This window comes from Watersipora subatra, chromosome 3 (genome assembly GCF_963576615.1).
Source record: "Watersipora subatra chromosome 3, tzWatSuba1.1, whole genome shotgun sequence".
Classification (NCBI taxonomy): Eukaryota; Metazoa; Bryozoa; class Gymnolaemata; order Cheilostomatida; family Watersiporidae; genus Watersipora; species Watersipora subatra.
In genome coordinates, this window is record NC_088710.1 from 33,104,934 (window position 1) to 33,124,767 (window position 19,834).

A 19,834-nucleotide genomic window follows, 5' to 3' on the forward strand; every position below is an offset into this window, starting at 1 on the left:
AGTATAATTATAATATTGTTTACCATGTTAAATTTTTATCTCTTTGTATTTTGAAACTTCCTTTGTACAGAAAAATTACCTGAATTTACATTAAATCCAGTAAAATTTCCACTGTTTCGACTTGTGTGTACTAAATACAAGTCCCTGATTTAAGTTTCTGTGTTTTTATCTGTACATCAAATTTACACTATTCTCCATTAGACCCAATCGGATTTTTACCAATAGTCGTTAGACTAATTGTACCAAATCCTCCTCGTATACCGGCTGGTAGTAGATCCTTAGATGCCGCTTCTTTCTTTGGTCTTTAGTACCACTACTGCACGTACATGTATTTCTACCACAGCTGCTTGTACATGTATGTCTATCCTAATGTACGTACATGTATGTCTATCACAACTGTACGTACATGTATGTCTACCACAGCTGCTTGTACATGTATGTCTATCACAACTGTAAGTACATGTATGTCTATCACAACTGTAAGTACATGTATGTCTATCACAACTGTACATACATGTATGTCTGTCACAACTGTACGTACATGTATGTCTATCACAACTGCTTGTACATGTATGTTTATCACAACTGTATGTACATGTATGTCTATATTCATATCGGTGCCTTCCACTGTCAGTCATTGATTCTACTATTGCTAATGCCCGACCTAGCCATTGACCTCTGAGAAAGAGCTGTTCTGTTTGGACTGCGTTATGAATCAATAAGTCATTGTTCGCTCCATAACCCATTAATATATTCGCCCTCGCACTGGAGTCGTCCTCTCTACAAATGTATTGCAGAGCACTCAGAAGGCGTCCGACGTGAGCAAAATCTTTTATCCTTAACATTTAGAAAAATAAATTTTTATTATGACCTTTGCAATATTAATTTTAGATTTGTTAGTATGCGTTTAACGATAATTTTGTTCGGAAAGCAATTTTTGTTCACAATGGCGTCATACTGTTTAGGTCAATCTAGTTTTATTCCTTCATAGAGTCTTATTCTTTTAGTTCGGTCCGGCTGTCTTTTGCACACTTTATTCGAGGTTCAGGTTGCCAACCATGACAAAGCGGCAGGCAAACATATCAAGCACTCCTTACACATGCGTGAACTCACTAGCATTCACCATTAGCGGCAGCCGCAGCGCCCGTGCCCATGAATTCACTCTATATTATATTGCTCCAGTGTGCTTCAGTCGAAAAGTTCCATAGCAAAACTTGATCGGGTTTCGAGAACAGTAGAGCCTCCATTTTACAAAAGACTCTACATGGAAATATCATGTTACGAAACATCTTTTGGTAGAAGTTTTGCTTCGACTTGCGAAAGATATTCTTACCTGAGAAAATCTGAAAGGCTTGGAATGTATTAGGGCAGCTATGAGGCAGCTTATTAGGGCAGCTATGGCCAAATGGTGGCTCTAGATCAGAATCTGGATCATTGTTGTTTTTTGTGGATCTTTCAAGTCGGCTGTCAAAAAATGTTTTTGAAGTATTTTTTTAAGATTTAGTTTAACAAGATTTTTGTAAACTTTAAAATTTTTGTAAAATCATTGTTCTTAGCAACGAATTTCGTGAAAAACAATCATAGAATAGGACCTACAAATACTCATCTTCATGAACTTTAAGAGTTGCTGTAAGTAGCAAAAACCTGTGTTTTGATGGTATTGCAAAATCAAAGCACACTCATCATTTTTCTCACTGATATCAGACATATTTATTGCAGCACATTCATTCACTGAATTTTAGTCAAACTATGTATATAAACAAAGTTTTTTTAAATTGTAGTTGGCGCCTTGTTTTAAAATGTACTGTATATGTGTGGTAAAAAAATGCACATCTTCAGCTCGTTGTGGATTTTTAATTTGTCAGATTTGGCTGTAGCGGATCATGGCCTAAATCATTTGGCCATCCCTGGTATAGGGCGTTTATATGGTAGAATCAGTTTCTACTTATGAAATTTTTCTGCTAACGAAAAGTCTTCGGAACGAAATAATTTCAGAAGTAGAAGTTCAACTGCATTTCTTGTGGAGTCTTGGTGAACCACACTATGATGATGATGATCTGCACACTGCTGTCAGCATGATGATCTGCACACTGCTGTCAGCATGATGATCATCATATCTAAATATCTTGCTAAGTCAGTCATTCTCCTCGGGTGTCTGTCTTCTAAATTCTGTTGTCCATCTGGCAGTACAAGAAACACTGAGACAGCTTGATGAGTGCCTGTCACTTGAAGATGCTGCACAGCTCTTAGATATCCTCTCATCTCCCTACCTACGCATTTCTCAACTCAAGAAGGATAACTCCCCGGCATATTTGACAAACCTCTCGCGGTGTCAAGATGAGAAACAGGTGAGCTGCATGCACACAAGTAATTTCCTTTTCTGTTATGCGTGCCTACAGGGGGTTTGTTTTCTGTTACGCGTGCCTATAGGGGGTTTGTTTTCTGTTACGCGTGCCTATAGGAGGCTTGTTTTCTGTTATGCGTGCCTATAGGAGGTTTGTTTTCTGTTACGCGTGCCTATAGGGGGTTTGTTTTCTGTTACGCGTGCCTATAGGAGGTTTGTTTTCTGTTATGCGTGCCTATAGGGGGTTTGTTTTCTGTTATGCGTGCCTATAGGGGGTTTGTTTTCTGTTATGCGTGCCTATAGGAGGTTTGTTTTCTGTTATGCGTGCCTATAGGGGGTTTGTTTTCTGTTACGCGTGCCTATAGGGGGTTTGTTTTCTGTTACGCGTGCCTATAGGGGGTTTGTTTTCTGTTACGCGTGCCTATAGGGGGTTTGTTTTCTGTTATGCGTGCCTATAGGGGGTTTGTTTTCTGTTACGCGTGCCTATAGGGGGTTTGTTTTCTGTTACGCGTGCCTATAGGAGGTTTGTTTTCTGTTACGCGTGCCTATAGGGGATTTGTTTTCTGTTACGCGTGCCTATAGGGGGTTTGTTTTCTGTTACGCGTGCCTATAGGAGGCTTGTTTTCTGTTACGCGTGCCTACAGGGGGTTTGTTTTCTGTTACGCGTGCCTATAGGGGGTTTGTTTTCTGTTACGTGTGCCTATAGGAGGTTTGTTTTCTGTTACGCGTGCCTATAGGAGGCTTGTTTTCTGTTATGCGTGCCTATAGGGGGTTTGTTTTCTGTTACGCGTGCCTATAGGGGGTTTGTTTTCTGTTATGCGTGCCTATAGGGGGTTTGTTTTCTGTTACGCGTGCCTATAGGAGGCTTGTTTTCTGTTACGCGTGCCTATAGGGGGTTTGTTTTCTGTTACGCGTGCCTATAGGGGGTTTGTTTTCTGTTACGCGTGCCTATAGGAGGTTTGTTTTCTGTTACGCGTGCCTATAGGAGGCTTGTTTTCTGTTATGCGTGCCTATAGGGGGTTTGTTTTCTGTTACGCGTGCCTATAGGGGGTTTGTTTTCTGTTACGCGTGCCTATAGGGGGTTTGTTTTCTGTTACGCGTGCCTATAGGGGGTTTGTTTTCTGTTATGTGTGCCTATAGGGGGTTTGTCTTCTGTTATGCGTGCCTATAGGGAGTTTGTTTTCTGTTACGCGTGCCTATAGGGGGTTTGTTTTCTGTTACGCGTGCCTATAGAGGTTTGTTTTACCGAAACATTGAAATTCATTGCGTCATTTAAAACTCTGTTTTTCTTGGCGATACTTTGAACAACGTTTGAATTCATGTGATTATAGAAATCTTTTAGTGGCAATCTTTTAGTAGCGTCAGTAAAAGTTTGCCATGATTAATGTTCTTGCAATGTGCCACAAAAAATATAAATATGTTGTTTCTAACTGCATTTTCATCGGCAATACTTCATTTAATAGCAAGATAGTCAGGGTCAACACCCGTGATATCATGATTGATATTACAACCTGTTTTAGCTTTAGCTAATAATAATTTAATCGATGTTTGCATATTTTTAAAGTTGCTGCTGTTAAAATCGCGCTTTTGTTTGATAGAAGCTTCAGCATTGAAATTATTGATTGGTTCCCCGCAGCTCATTATAATAGTAACCTAATAACCTTTGCAGCCTAATAGCTCAGTTTTCATTTAGGCAAGTGTCTGTTATGGCCGGCCATTTGGTTGAAGTGCGAAGGTTAGTGGTGCGTTGGTAGTGCGTTGGTAGTGCGACGGCTCAAAAATTTCTCAAGATTCACAGCCTTGTCTACCTTTTTTCTGCTCCTGATGTCGGTTATACCGATATCAGATGGTTTCACAAATCAGTTTTTAGCGATTTTCAAAAAACACCTTAGTTGGTTCCATTTTAACTGAAATCCATATTTGTAGCAAGAAAATACTTTTACTCAAAAGTACACTCAGAATGTAGCAGTTCTGTACCTCAGCCTCTAATAAGCAACGCAATTAACTTGAGAGGTTGTGGTAAAATCTGACACGTTTTTCCCCCTAGGCCACATGCCAAGGCAGAATAATAGGCAGCAAAGGTCATAGGACCGTATAGCATGTGTCTGACCCTTACTAGTACGGAGTGTACGCGGTAGTTGCACTCCGTTACAATGCTACGTATTGATCTGCTTTGTTCTTTGTTAACAAATACTTTATCAAGATTCCACAGTTCTTCTTCATCGCTCTATATTTACAGCATGTTCACATAGCAATCGCTGACTTCCGTGAAGAGGTTAGATGATATGTCAGTCAGTGCATCAAACCCCATTCATAAATGCTGGTCAATGTTTTAGTAAAAGCATAAACTATGATGCCTGAAGGCTGGTTCACACTAAATCGTCGTATCTCGGCGCTGATGCCGCAATACTTCGGTGATCGGCTATGATAACAATGTTCACATTATCACAAACCTATCCGCGTTTGCATCAGGAAATACTCCGTGATGTAGTGTTCCCATTTCTCTTTTTAGATTTTCGCAAAAACTCTTTTTGTTTTCACGTGCTCACGTCAAACACTAGGCCCACAGCAACTCAAAAAAGCGTGTGATAAAATCGCGCTTTTTTTTCGGCGTTTAGCCTATTAAACACCCTCTAACAAGCTACGAGCATTGTTAAACAGCTTATCTACCTTTCATAAAAGATTGAGATTATTTTGAAGGCTGAATTTAGATAATAATGAGTTTTAAGACACCCGTCTCTATTATTGTAAATCGGACTAAACATTCCCAACTTCTGTTCCTAAAAAGCTAGCATGCATCACATATTTATGGGCCGAGCTTGTTGTGTCGATTGTGTTGTTTTTGAGACCGATATTGAAATTCTTAAAAAAGCCTTCATGACTTTGAATGTTAGTGGACCAATCTTTATTTGAGTACAAAATTGGAATCAGCGTATGATTTACCTAGAACAAATGATAAAAGCTCTACGTGGCAGTTATGGTTTAATGAAACACACTGTAGGTGTCTTTTATCCATAACATTTATAGAAATCATTTTTTATTATGGTGCTTGTAATCTGAATTGTGCTTGTTTTCAATATTTTTTCATAGTTTTCATTCGAGATGGCTTTATATTACTTTAGAGTTATCAATTGTTCATTTCAAGTCGAACTATGTTCTTTTGATGCTTTTCATGTCTCCTTATGAAACCTACCGCTGATCAGCTAGTCAATTACAACAAAGCGACAAGCAGATATATCAAACGCTTCCAACACATCTGAATATGCTAGTGTTGAATGCTAGTGTTCATTAGCAAATTCACTTTATTTTTCTCTAGTCGGTTTAACACGGCAACTGAAATGAAGTTTCCGATGTCGGAAACTTCAGTTAAAAAACCAGCTTTAGGTCTAAGCGTGGCTCACAACCCAGTGCAGTTCGTGTGCTTACAGGCTAGGCAATAAGTAAACAATATAAATGGAATGATAGTAATTTTCTGTGTTCGTTTCAGACTTTACAAACCTTAGTCTTTTCTACCAAGATTTTTGCACTTTGGAAAGTTCGCTGTGTGGTCATAGGTGTGGTCGTAGGTGTGGTCATAGGTGTGGTCATAGGTGGTGTGAATGTTCGCAGATAGAGGTTGTAACAGAGATTTATAACTAAGATAAGTTCACACTAACATAACTACTGTTTTTTATACTTCTTTACGATTTATCTTTATTTTTTATCAGCCATTTCACATTTACTTATGAAGCTAGAAGGTCTTGGAGAAGTTCTAAACACTTTGTGTTTAAATTAGCTAGAGTAGAGTGTCAAATATTCTTTAGTATTCTAATGAGAAATAAATTACCATCATACCAACCATTGTTCTATTTAACGTGTGAGCGGGTGATAAGCAGATGTTCCACTGTACTAACTTTATATATACTAGTAACCTGTACGTCGTGAGAGGTCATCGAGTGTAATAAGTATGTGCACAATAACAGTTATAATTGCAGCATAGCAGTCAATTGGCGCGGACGGTAGGGTTGTTCTACAAAGCAGAAAGTCGTGAGTTGGAATCGTGTTGAAAGACCTTTATCTTAGCTTCTCATTATAGGAAAGATTTTGATTGGGATTGAGTCTACAAATGCTGTTGCCATGGCGAGCAAAATGCTCAGAATCGTAATTTAGTTATTCAGCAGCCTATCAGCAGCATTGTTTTTATTTCATTCAGTGTGGTTTAAGCAAACGAAAGCACAAAAGAACACAACTCCTTATTGGGAATATGTAGGTGTAAATGTTTAAAGGTTGACTTGGAACAAAATTCACATTACAGTTATTTGGTATCAAAAGATTCACCATGTCTTACTCTGTTGTGTTGTATGTGCCAAATATGTGGAAATGTGATTACAAGCTCTTAAAAGCTCAAAAACGAAAAGTGGCCGTAGATTGGAATCTCTTTATTTCTCTGATGTTGTCATTACAGTTTGGTTATTGTCTTGTCACATGATATTCTCACGTGAATTGAAAGGCCAATAAAAAGCTCCATATAAAACATATAGTAGCACTAGTTTATGACAAACACTTCAGGTTTTACCGAAGACCCCGTATCAAATATAGATGCTCACTACTTTACAGTTTTGTTTCGGTTTGGTCTAATTGGCAAGTCGTAATCTGATCATGTGACCCAATACTTCACAAATAATTTTTGCAGCACTTTTCGATTATCACAGGTGACTAACAGGCTCGTCATGATTATCAGACAATGATATGTACTCCTTCGAGGTAAGGTTAAAAAATTAAACGAATTTTTATAGTAAGTTATAAGATATCACTGCTAAAATTGATAGCATTACAATGACGATAAATTAGACGCGTAAGAACAATAGACATGGTTTTATTGAATGCGTGAAGTATATTTGTGAAAATATTTCGACGAATAAAGTTGCATGAAAGTGTAAACAGAAACCATCTACTACAACTACGTCACATTTGAGCCGTTTTGGAAAGAGAATCCCAACTACGGCGGTCTCGTGTGGCTGCGATTAACTGTTCGTTTTTTAGTTTTAAGAGCTTGTAATCACATTTCCACATATTTTGCACCTACAACACAACAGAGTAAGACATGGTGAATCTTTTGATACCAAATAACTGTAATGTAAATTTTGTTGCAAGTCAATCTTTAATGTTTAATCTTTACAATGAAGATTTTCGTTCATCTACAAGTACTTTTGAGCTGATTCTTTGGGTATGTATCAAGGTGTGTTCTGAAAAAAATGTCTTTTGGCTCTTCCATCGTGTAGTGTTTGTACGTTGTATCTAAAGTCATGTTTAATGCCAGAAGACGTGACTCGCTGTCATAGCTATGAATAAAGCCGCTTGTAGCCATCTATTCTGGTTTATTTTAGAACAACATCAACAGTTCCACACCGCTCAACATTTCAGAAATTCAGCAGGCCATCATCGCTGCCAATCAAGACTGTGACGTGAATTATCAGAGTAAGTCATCAGTGTTGGTGTTGTGGGACCTGTTCTCTTCGTAAAAATCTAACCGCATTCTTCATTCATAAATCATTGTTAATAATACTAAGCGAGTGTTTGGCTAGCTTTAAGTTGAGCAAGTTACGCGCTGTAGAAGCCCTGCTACTTTATTGTGAAAGCAGACGCATAACGCTTCCAAAGTTTTAATAATGCAGACGCATAACACTTCTACAGTTTTAATACAGTGATCCATTCTACTTCACGACTTGAGCTTTTACGGCTTTGCAGGTCTTGGGTGGCTTTCATTTGCATACGTATAGTAATACACTGTCAGTCAGGTTGCTGAAGCTGTTCATGAATAATAACAATGTAACAGTGAGAGTTACCCCCTCTCTCTTATCTATAAGCATGCGACTTCCTTCTCACAATGAACCCAGTTAATCATAAGCTCGACCATTCAGAGCAGTCAAAGTCTATACTAACGCATAAGTGCATTTTCTGGTTTAAATTACTGGGACTGAAGTTGAAACACAAACTGAAAGTTAATCAAGAAAGCCTTAATTCATCTATATTATATATAAAACCCACTCAATGTGCACAACGCAAGCATTAATGTCGAGCGCTCAGTCTGTTTATATGATAGTTTCCTAGCAACGAGCCGGTTCATGTCAGTGTTAAAAATAGAATCACTTGAAAAAACAGTTTGAAAATGCTGTTCAACTATCGAATGGAATTGTGTGCTCCCTCCTCCATCTGCAAAATATCACTAACAAGTGTCATTGAGTTAATATCCTGATGCTGTCTAGCTCAAGAAAATTTAGCGGTGGCATTACCTCTTTGATTCAGTTCTTGCTATTCTCCCACGAATTTTAGTATTGTATATGCAATGTACTATACAAGTATGCGACACGTAGAAGTATATGTACATGTACTTACATGTTGAAGTATATGTACATGTACTTACATGTTGAAGTATATGGGCATGTACTTACATGTTGAAGTATATGGGCATGTACTTACATGTTGAAGTATATGTACATGTACTTACATGTTGAAGTATATGCACATGTACTTACATGTTGAAGTATATGTACATGTACTTACATGTTGAAGTATATGTACATGTACTTACATGTTGAAGTATATGTACATGTACGTACATGTTGAAGTATATGTACATGTACGTACATGTTGAAGTATATGTACATGTACTTACATGTTGAAGTATATGTACATGTACTTACATGTTGAAGTATATGTACATGTACGTACATGTTGAAGTATATGTACATGTACTTACATGTTGAAGTATATGGGCATGTACTGATATGTTGAAGTATATGGGCATGTACTTACATGTTGAAGTAGATGTTTTCGTGGGAGGGTGTGAAGGGGATACTGTAGTTCTGTTATAACCCACTTTTTATTGTCATTTATATATTGCATTTCTGCAGAGCTCACATCAGTTGATAAGGTGAACAAGGTGCTGAACAGTGGTAGTAAGGATGAGCTGTATGAGACACTAGTACAGTACAGGGCTCACTATCCACCTGTGCATGAGGCAGCCGCTGCCCTCTACTTTGAGGAGTTCAAGAGTATTCGTGAGGAGAAAGGGGTGAGTTTTACTCTATGTTCAAATTACAAGTCTTGTCTGAACAGCGGCATTTACCGCAGGTGAAATAATGGACATTAAGTAAGGTGACAACTAGTGCAGGTGCTCATGCACTCTTTTGCACAAAGTATTTGCATGAATCAAATCTCGGCGTTTTTGTTTATTTGGTTTTTTTTTTCAGCTTTTTGATGAAATATAAGGATTTAGTTTCTTTTAAAATCTTGATTTGCAAAAATAGTTTCTGTTTAATAAATTTTGGCCAAGTTTATAATGAAACAACAATTGCTCGCCATCAGTGAGCTAGTATCAACAAGGCAGCACCGATCTATGTGTGAATTTGCTGCCGCTCACCTCTTAAGGACATATTTCTCTAGTTTGCTGTCTTATGCTCTTCCTGTTCTTCCAAAAATGAGTTTCAAAGGCTTATACAAGTTCTCTGGGTAAATGATTTTCTGTTTCCAATTGTTGGTGCACCAGCTAGAGACATTGCTGAACAATTTCAATCTTCAAAGATATAAGATCAATTCTAGTTTGGAAAAGCTACTGTGAAGCGTAAGAGTGTTCAACATACGCTACGCGTGTCTTAAGGCCGGAGAAGGCAGTAAAACTGGAATATGAGGTGAGAGTAAAATGTCAAGTAGGATATACTGTTAAGCCAGAGGACACGCACTTTAGAATATTCAGTAATTTTGTCTGCTTAGAAATGGCATCTATTAGAATTACGTTTGTATAAGAAGGCAGTGAGAGAAGTTCATCAAACTATGGTAAGATACAATTTAACAAGCTGTGCTCTCTTTTTCAATTGATAATTATAATAAAAAGAAAGTTTCTAGTTTTTAATTTTGCTGAAGAGATGTTTGTTATACTGTTAATAAACTGGTTGTAAAATTGTCTAACGATTTATGGTTCCACCTTAGCTCCTAGCTATAAGTTGTTATCAGCTAGGCAGAGAGTCTGTCTGAAATGATGACAGCAACCTAGCACTAAATTCAAGGTATTTTTCTTGTTTCGGGAAGAAACAGTTCACCGAAAATTCTTATTTTGAGAAATATTTTTATATAACTAACAACTATGTCAACCTTCTGTTTAGTCCGAGTTGGTATACGAAGAGGTGTATGGAGGCGTGCAGGTGCTGAGCGCAGTCGCTACCGTCAACGAGTCTATTCGACTCTCACCTGAGGATCTCCTTGAGGCACTTCATAACGAAAATGTCCACCTGGTGGCAGTTGAGCCTGAGAACATTGCTCTTTACCAAGACGACCTCAGCACGGCCCTTGACAACAAACTGGAGGTAATAATTAAAAACCATAAGCTAAATCAAGATCGTACCTCATATAGGCAGAGACTGGTGGATGCTGCCATGTTGTCAACTTGCTAGTCTAGACCTACAGTAGTGATGATAATGACTTCAAATAAAAACATTATTTATTATTAATTCATAATATTTATTATGATATGTTAAGTATTCATTAGATGGATTATAACAATATTCTCATCACCGGAAAGCTAAGGATGTTTTGTAGATGAATATTATTAAGTATCAACTGATGTTTGCCTTGTTAACTTGCTTCATGGTCGTATCTGCACATTATGACAAAAATGCAATGAAACCCAAGTGTATATTCGTCAACCGAATTCAACATGGTTTTTGTATATACGTATATACATATAGCGCTATGAAAGTAAATTGGTGGCCTTTGGAGTATCAGCCTGAATAATTAGTCAGCCATCGTTGTAAATCACAGGATAAGATAAATAGATTATACTTCTTGAGAATACTTTTAGTGGCAGACAGAGCGTTTACAAAACTTGCTTCTCACGTGTGTATAGTATGTATGGTCTGAGATAAAAAAAGAAAATGAGTTTGTCATGAATGAAAAGGAATAAGAAATTAATTACTAGGGGGTCCCAGAATTACGATCGGCACTGTAGATAGTGCGGGCGGAGAGAAATAGTGAGTGAGGAATCGGGTAGAGAGAAATAGAGGGAGAAGGGAGTCAAAAGGAGGCTGTAATTCTTTATCTTATCAGATCTTTTTTGACCTTGTGATGTACAAGTGCCTTTCGACAGATCATTACCTCTGGACTCCGAGTTCAGTTGTAAGCTGAACAAGGAACAATTCTCTCTGTTACTTGTAGTTGGAGAATCCCCTTCTGACACATTCTGAGCTACAGGAGGCGGTGGATACGGCAAACGATTGCAAAAGAGCTGAGTATGCTCGTAAGTAAAAGACCAACCAGCTTTACGTATTTCATCGTTTGCTTGTCAGGAGACTTGAAGTCCGTACATAGTAGGTGCGGCGTGTGATGGATAACTCTCTAGTGTAATTGTTGTCTGCAGGTTGTGAGATAGTCGAGCAGATAAACGATGCCCTCTCTTCGGCCGATGCTGCCGCTCTCTTTGAGCTGCTCACAGCAGCTGAATCAGGCTTTGAGAATGTCTACCCTGAGCAGATGGCCCACTATTTTAACTCCTTGAAACGCTCTAGAGGCAACAATCCTGAGGTTTGTGGGCTGCCTTTCCATTTCCTTTGGTTTGGATGACAAAAGTGAAGAATTGTCTGCTTTTTTTGAAATAATTTCAAGTTTTGATTTTGTTTACCTTAATCACACTTGCTGGTTTCTCCGAATGAGATTGGTTTTTTATGTCAGATTTAATGTTTCCAAACTCGAGTAGAATAAAAGTATCATCAGAAATCAAGTCATATACAGGGAAACCTCTACTTAGGAAATTAATTCCTTCCAAAAATCATTTTGTAAATAGAAAGTTTTGTTAGTAGAAACCCATTTTACCGTATAAATGTCCTAATCTGTTCCAAGCTTCCATGAAACTCGGATATAAAATTTGTATAAATTATAAAATTTGTATAAATACATGTAATGGCTAAAACCCGTAACAAATACATGTTTTAATTATAATATTGTGTAATAAATAGAAGAATTACACATGGAAAGAAGAAAGAACATAGAAATAAAAATTACGAAGGGTATTTTTGTCTGTTTACCTGCAACTGTCGAGACGGGGCTAAACGAAGACCACGGAGATTGGGAGGATGACGGTCAGTGGAAGGGAATACGGGTTGTCTTAGTTTTTTTTTTGCTTAGAATAAATGTTTTTTAAAAACTTAAGTACATAGATTTGTTCACATTGGTGCAAACTAGAAAACTATGTCAGCACTCAAAAGCACAGAATTTGAATGGCTAGGGTTGAAAGTTGTCCTACACTCTACGTGATATATGATAACTCCAAATTGTAGAACAGGCGATAACAAAAAGCTTTTTGTTTACCGACTTCTGCTAGCAAATAACACTGAGTGAGACATGCTCTCAGTTGTAACCATGGGAAGCAAACTGGGCAAAACACGAAACAACCAAACGAGTCCAAATACTCAAAGCCTTTCGTATCTAGAAATATTTTTTGTAGGTGAAGCAAAATTTCTACCAAAAGATGTTTGGTAAATTGAAAGTTTTCTATGTAGAGTCTTTTGTAATTGGAGGTTCCACTGTATTCGCTAAAGCTAAATTTGAACATAGATAGAATTATAAAGAAGAAAATACAAACTCCTTGCATTTTAATCAACAGTTTCTGAAGCAAAAGTTTTTTCAGCTTATTTGCTGCAATGAGAAAAACACAATTCACTACACCACAAATTACTAACCATCTTCATTTTATTTACCTCTTGAATGCATTTGCTTTGTTACTTTATGACATCATCACTCCACTTATGACATCATCACTCTACTGCCCAATCATCTTTCTGTGATTGTGTTAAATATGGTTAGCTATTATCAAATTTGTAAACTGTCCTAAGCTATTATTGAGAGACACAGAAATTTAAAGTACTCTGGAAGGACACCCGCTTACCAATGTCAACCTCTGAACACGTGCTCACTGTTTTGGTTTTTTGAGTAATATTGTTGATCTATAAGTTTGGTCTTGACCAGTGATAATTTAGTGTGAGTTTTACAACTTTATCAGCTAAATAGAATGTAGAAGGCCAATCTATCTTTCCGTTAGCAAAAAAGTATTTTGTTTCAGCATTCACTTAGCAACTGAATCCCTGTTTCTTTGTGGTATCAGGGCAAACATTTAGTTGTTAAGTGGACGGGTTGTTAGTGATCTTCTAAAATCGTTAGGCAGCATTTAGCAGTTTCGCTGCTGTGTAGCAGATCCCTACTACTCCTAGCATGAGAAGGATGTGTCATCCTCATCTGCTTCTCTCAGGACTTTTAACGGTTATAGAGTACTTTTATGTAGCTTCAGTACCTTTACTCACGACTTCCTTTCCATATTGTGCGTGTGCTCCTACTCAGCTGGCTATTTCAGGGGCAGTCACTAACCTGGAATGAGATTCAGGCTACAGTGGACTTGGCCAATGCACAGGCTATGCAAGCGCTAGAAGGTACGACACTAGGTGTATTTTTATGTTTAATGTTACAAAAGTTTTTATCTGTTAGACTCTGCTCATTGCACTCTTGTCAAAGTGTTATTGCAAAAAGAGCAGTTTTTGAAGGGTGATTATAAACTCAAAGCTCAAATCAAAAGCCTTTGTTATACGTTTAACTACTTTGTAATTAATTAGGGGCAAGACAAAGATCGGGCGACAGTAAGCACTGGAAAACGGATGAGAGAGATCACATAGTCATTCAATTAAAATGATCAGTCCCAGTGTCAGCCAATCAGTGAACATGAAACAGAAGAGCCATTCATTTTGATTGGGTGACTTTTTCAATGTTCATGTATCATTGGTTGTTGACTTGTGCCAATTCCCCACCAAATCAATGGCTATTATTTGATTTTTGCATTTACTATTAATAATTTATTATTTGTGGAGCAAATGCTAACAGTTATAAGGAAATTTGCGTAGTTGGTGCTCGCGGTATCTGATTTTGCGGGCTAGAGAATCAACAAATAACTGGCTTTTTCTTCACATTTCTTTGCTCCTTGTCTGACATGACTGAGGAAGAAATTAGGAGTTGTTTACTCGCTTAACTCCTTGTAGCAAGGACCTATTTCTGTTTCTTGTTCAACTTTCCATGAGTGTGTGGCTGGCATTCTGTTTATGAATACAGCAGCTTATTTTAAATGGTTGCTAAGTGGCTAACACTATTACATAGATCTGAGGCTATTTTGCTGAAGCACTCTACTAAATGTCTATGCTTTTTTGCAGTCTCAAAATTAGTGATGAAGGTAAATGATGCTCTCGCTGCTGACTCAGACGCTGACACACTTTATACTGCTCTTTCTGCTGCCGATTTGGAACTGGAGAGCGTTCAGTCAGACTGCTCTAGTCTTTATTTGGACAACCTAAGAGAAGCCAAGTCTCTCAAGTCTCAATCAGGTAGTTGTTGTGTAATCATTTTGTGTAAGCAAAGTTTTAGAAAATCATCGACATTGCTTCAAATAGGTATGAACTCATCAATTGGAGTAACGCAATCACTTGTGAGAGCCAATCAATGTACAGATTACATGTATTTTCTGTCATTTATTATGAAAGTGCGGAAGATGTACTCACGAAATGCAATAGTCTGATTATTGGTAGTTGCAAGTGATCACATTTCTCACTGTTTGTAAAGAATTTGTAGAATGTTCGAATTACCAAGCTAGTCGATTTACGATATAAGTTATGTCAGCCAATCGTTTTACTGCATTGATTGAAATTGGTAAATCGCCAAAAAGATGATTGTTAGAGTAAACACCATCTTTACAGACAGTGCGAAAAGATGGTGTCTTTTCTCACTGTCTGTAAAGATGAGAAAAGACACCATCAGACTTTTCGTATCTGATGGTGTCTAATCAGACTATCTCTCATGGACCTGGTATCATGTCATATATGACCTTCAAGTGTGGTTGGTTGTATCAGACTATCTCTCATGGACCTGGTATCATGTCATATATGACCCTTAAGTGTGGCTGGTTGTATCAGACTATCTCTCATGGACCTGGCATCATGTCATATATGGCCCTTAAGTGTGGCTGGTTGTATCAGACTATCTCTCATGGACCTGGCATCATGTCATATATGGTCCTTAAGTGTGGCTGGTTGTATCAGACTATCTCTCATGGACCTGGTATCATGTCATATATGGCCCTTAAGTGTGGCTGGTTGTATCAGACTATCTCTCATGGACCTGGTATCATGTCATATATGGCCCTTCTAGTGTGGCTGGTTGTATCAGACTATCTCTCATGGACCTGGTATCATGTCATATATGGCCCTTATGTGTGGCTGGTTGTATCAGACTATCTCTTATGGACCTGGTATCATGTCATATATGGCCCTTAAATGTGGCTGGTTGTATCAAACTATCTCTTATGGACCTGGTATCATGTCATATATGGCCCTTAAGTGTGGCTGGTCGTATCAGACTATCTCTCATGGACCTGGTATCATGTCATATATGACCTTCAAGTGTGGCTGGTTGTATCAGACTATCTCTCATGGACCTGGTATCATGTCATATATGGCCCTTAAGTGTGGCTGGTATGACTTGCAGGATCTTTGGGTGGAGGTTGGCTATGCACTACTCTGTCTGACGGAACGGAGATGTTCTATGACTCATCCAGCGGTACCTATCAGTGGGCTCTGGATAACACAACGGAGTTAGATAGCTCCCTCCTCGATCGCACCGAGATACAGGCATGGTTTTTTAAATATGGGAATTAGTGCATAGGTTAGACAAAGGTTTTCGGTAACTATTCTGACAGTTGGTCTTGAAAAAAATTGTTTACCTGCTTCCTAGTTTTTCGGTAGTTCATTTATAAATTGTTAGCATCTTGACTGTTTCTCTCAGTTTGTTAGGTTTTTGTACGACTCTTTCCTCCAGGATGTAGTCAGACAGACTACAGCTGATGAAGATCGTAAAGTTTTTCTTGATTCAAACACTGATAAAATAGTGAAGCTACAGTCTACATTCCGGGGCTACACTGCGCGCAAGCAGTATAAGGATAGGCTTAACTACCTCAAAAACCAGGAGCCCCAAGTGGTGAAATTGCAGGTAAACCTTGGATAGGTTCTCCTATATTCATTATGCTTTCCTAATTGAATAATATTGGTTTAATTTTCTAGAACTGCGTCGATGTGACCACCCAAGTAAGTGCTCGCTTTTCAGCCTATGCCTTGGTCTTGTACAATTGTTCCATTGCTGATTCAAATAATTTTAAATATATTGTATTCTCATAGCCTCGGTTCATAGCCTTGGCTCATCGCCTCGGTTCATAGCCTTGGCTCATCGCCTTGGTTCGTTGCCTTGGTTCATCGCCTTGGTCCATAATGTCTCGTTGGAAGAAGTTGATAATTGAAAAGTTAAAAATTCAAACTACTGTACATGAATTAAAGGCACTCCCGTTATAGCTTGATTCTCATACGACTTAATATTGAATCTCAGGCTATAATTCCATAACTTTAAATTGTTTGATATCAAGTGAGCTGAGTTTCATGGGAGCTGAGACTATTTTTGCAGTCTGTGTGGCCTACACCCAGCACTGCTGTTCACACAAGATAAATTAATCGACACATGCATGTCTGCTCCTGACTCTGGTCTCAGCATTGTCCTTGGTCCCACTCCTGTCTTCCAATTCAATTCTTGGATGGCTTGTCAGCGGTGTGTGATGTGGATCAGTATGTGACAGCGTCATGTATGATGTCAGCGTGTTGAGTCAGAGTATGATGTCAAGTCAGCATGCCGTAAGGAGTAAGCGTGTGATGTGGAGTTATCATGTCCGGTCAATGCACTTTGGCTAGCATGGCTGTTCTTTGCTTTGCTCTAAAGCTATGGAAAGCATTGCAATAAGCTGTGGGTCACTATGGCTCATTCTGAACTACCTGTGACCACATGTCACATTTATGTCTTCAGGCATGGGTCAAAGGCAAGCAACAGAGAAAAGCTTATGAAGAAAGAATGGCGCTGTTTAAAGCTAACGAAGAATCTATAGTCAAGGTGTGTTTCAAGATGTCGTCTGCAGACGACTAGCTCTGTTCACACCTAAAAATACAGTTATCGTTTTGTTATTGCTTTATGATTATTTGAGTTTGCATAAGGTAGTTAATAACGTCTTCAGCCTATATGACATCACGTTACAGATGCAATCGTCGGCAAGGGCATTTCTCGCCAAAAAAAAGTACAAAGAGAGACTCGACTTCCTTTCGAGTCAGTCGGACTTTATCGTTAAGATTCAATCAGCCTGGAGGGGCAAGAAGACTCGAGACGACTACCAATCGCTGAGTGAGTCTAACCTGTGTTCATCAACATGCTTCATCTCTCACGTTACTTCTACTAAACAAATTTCTGTAGACAAAATGTCATTCTGATATGATTTGTCAGTGGCAAATTTGGATTTGCCTCCCTTAGCTGTATTTTAGTTCGCCTCCCTTGAGCTATATTTGGATGTGTCTCTCATGGTCTGTGTTGTGAATCGCTTACCTTGATCTATATTTGGATTTGTTGCCCTTGGTCGGTGGTTTGCATTGCCTCCTTGTCTCATGTTTCTAGCTGAACTAAAGTGAGAGTTCTACACTCACTAACCGACGTTATATTCTAACATATTTTGTTAATTGATAACTGAATATTAATGAGTAATAGTTTACTGAGTAATATACCTTTAATTCTCCAGCTGAAGACTGTATTTCTCTAATAAAGCATGGGCCCTTCAACCAGTAATATAGCTTCGGCTAATAGTTGGTAATCATAGACAAGGTTCTATATCAAAATCAGATATAAAGGGTCTCGACTGCTTGTACTCAGGCTAACGCTAGTTATAACATCATTATATGAAAAATTAACACTAAATTAAAATGAAGTCGTTTCTCCTTTAATACTGTGAATGCGTCGATACTGTCCTTGGTTTCATATGGAGCTAATTTTATTAGTTGTGCAGTGATAGGAGCCTCAAACTTACTGGCCAGCTAATCTTATTCTACATTTCAGTGTATGCTGAGAACCCTGCTCTCAACGCTGTAAGAAAGTTTGCCCATCTGTTGGACCAGAGTGACACAGACTACGCCGAAGAGATCGGTATGTCTCGTTTGATTCGCTCCAATGCCTCTATTTTTCCTTACAGAATATTCATTTGCGCTATACTTGAAGCAGTTTGATGAATTTATGGTTCGCTTACCTCCAGTCATCCTTGCTTTTAAAAGAACTTATTTTGAGCATGCAGGTGGTATAGATTATATTACTCTACATGTCTGCTACAGAGCTGCAGAAGCAACGACAGCAAGTGGTTGCTGCCATCAGAAACAACCAGCAGCTGGAGAAGGATGCAAATAGTATGGATATTAAGATTGGCTTACTGGTCAAGAACCGGATAACACTGGAGGTAAGTTATATTTGTTGTAACTCAGGTTCGAGGTAAGTTACACTTAATATCACTCAGGTTAGAGGTAAGTTACACTTGGCGTCACTTAGTTTAGAGGTATGTTACTCTTGGTGTCACTCAGGTTAGAGGTGCATGTAAGTTACATTTGGTGTCACTCAGGTTGTAGGTAGGTCACATTCTTTATCACTCAGTTTAGAGGTAGGTTAATTTTGGTGTCACTCAGTTTAGAGGTAGGTTACTTTTGATGTCACTCAGTTTAGAGGTAAGTTACTCATCATTGCAGCTACTAAAGTTGTAGCTCAACACAATCTATCAGCTGTTGGGGACAGACATGAGTTGATTTCTTGGCTGTCGGTGTCTCTTGGTGTAATAGCTGCCAGCGCAAGTTGTCAAAACCTTTAACCTCCATTTAAGCTTTCTTGTTTTCACCAGAGGTGGTGTTCTTCATAGCCATGCTTATAAGTTCTTGTTGTGAACAGGAAGTTGTTGCCCATGAAGGAAAGTTATCTAAGACAGAACAGGAGTCCTCCTACTCTGTGGGACGGGGCCTAACCAGCCTGAACAAGGAGAGCCAAGAACGCCTCAGTGCTTACCAACATCTCTTCTACCAGCTCCAGGTAGAGACACGTGCTGTTAACCGGCTCTAGATAGTCTAGACTTATTCACCTGCGGAGATAGTCTAAAATTATTTACCTGTAGAGATAGTCTAAACTTGTTTACCTGTGGAGATAGTCTAAACTTATTTACCTGCGGAGATAGTTTTAACTTATTTACCTGTGGGATAGTCTAAACTTATTTACCTGCGGAGATAGTCTAAACTTATTTACCTGCGGAGATAGTCTAAACTTATTTACCTGCGGAGATAGTCTAAACTTATTTACCTGCGGAGATAGTCTAAGCTTAATCTCTTGTGGAGATAGTCTAAACTTATTTACCTGCGGAGATAGTCTAAACTTATTTACCTGCGGAGATAGTCTAAACTTATTTACCTGCGGATAGTCTAAACTTATTTACCTGCGGAGATAGTCTAAACTTTTTTACCTGCGGATATAGTCTAAACTTATTTACCTGCGGAGATAGTCTAAACTTATTTACCTGCGGAGATAGTCTAAACTTATTTA

At 38.4% G+C, this 19,834-nt stretch overlaps 1 protein-coding gene across 2 annotated transcripts in view; it reads left to right on the forward strand.

Moving 5' to 3' along the window:
- Positions 1–19,834, forward strand: part of LOC137391672 (ras GTPase-activating-like protein IQGAP1) — an 82,731-nt gene that overhangs the window by 43,208 nt on the left and 19,689 nt on the right. For both annotated transcript variants that reach the window (XM_068078193.1, XM_068078192.1), the window contains exons 9-23: positions 2,188–2,348; positions 7,711–7,801; positions 9,238–9,398; positions 10,486–10,686; positions 11,534–11,615; positions 11,736–11,899; positions 13,722–13,797; positions 14,566–14,736; positions 15,893–16,035; positions 16,223–16,393; positions 17,252–17,335; positions 17,479–17,620; positions 18,323–18,409; positions 18,592–18,713; positions 19,193–19,330. In XM_068078193.1, the coding sequence (XP_067934294.1) occupies positions 2,188–2,348; positions 7,711–7,801; positions 9,238–9,398; positions 10,486–10,686; positions 11,534–11,615; positions 11,736–11,899; positions 13,722–13,797; positions 14,566–14,736; positions 15,893–16,035; positions 16,223–16,393; positions 17,252–17,335; positions 17,479–17,620; positions 18,323–18,409; positions 18,592–18,713; positions 19,193–19,330 (1,994 nt within the window). The remainder of the gene's footprint in view (positions 1–2,187; positions 2,349–7,710; positions 7,802–9,237; positions 9,399–10,485; positions 10,687–11,533; positions 11,616–11,735; positions 11,900–13,721; positions 13,798–14,565; positions 14,737–15,892; positions 16,036–16,222; positions 16,394–17,251; positions 17,336–17,478; positions 17,621–18,322; positions 18,410–18,591; positions 18,714–19,192; positions 19,331–19,834) is intronic.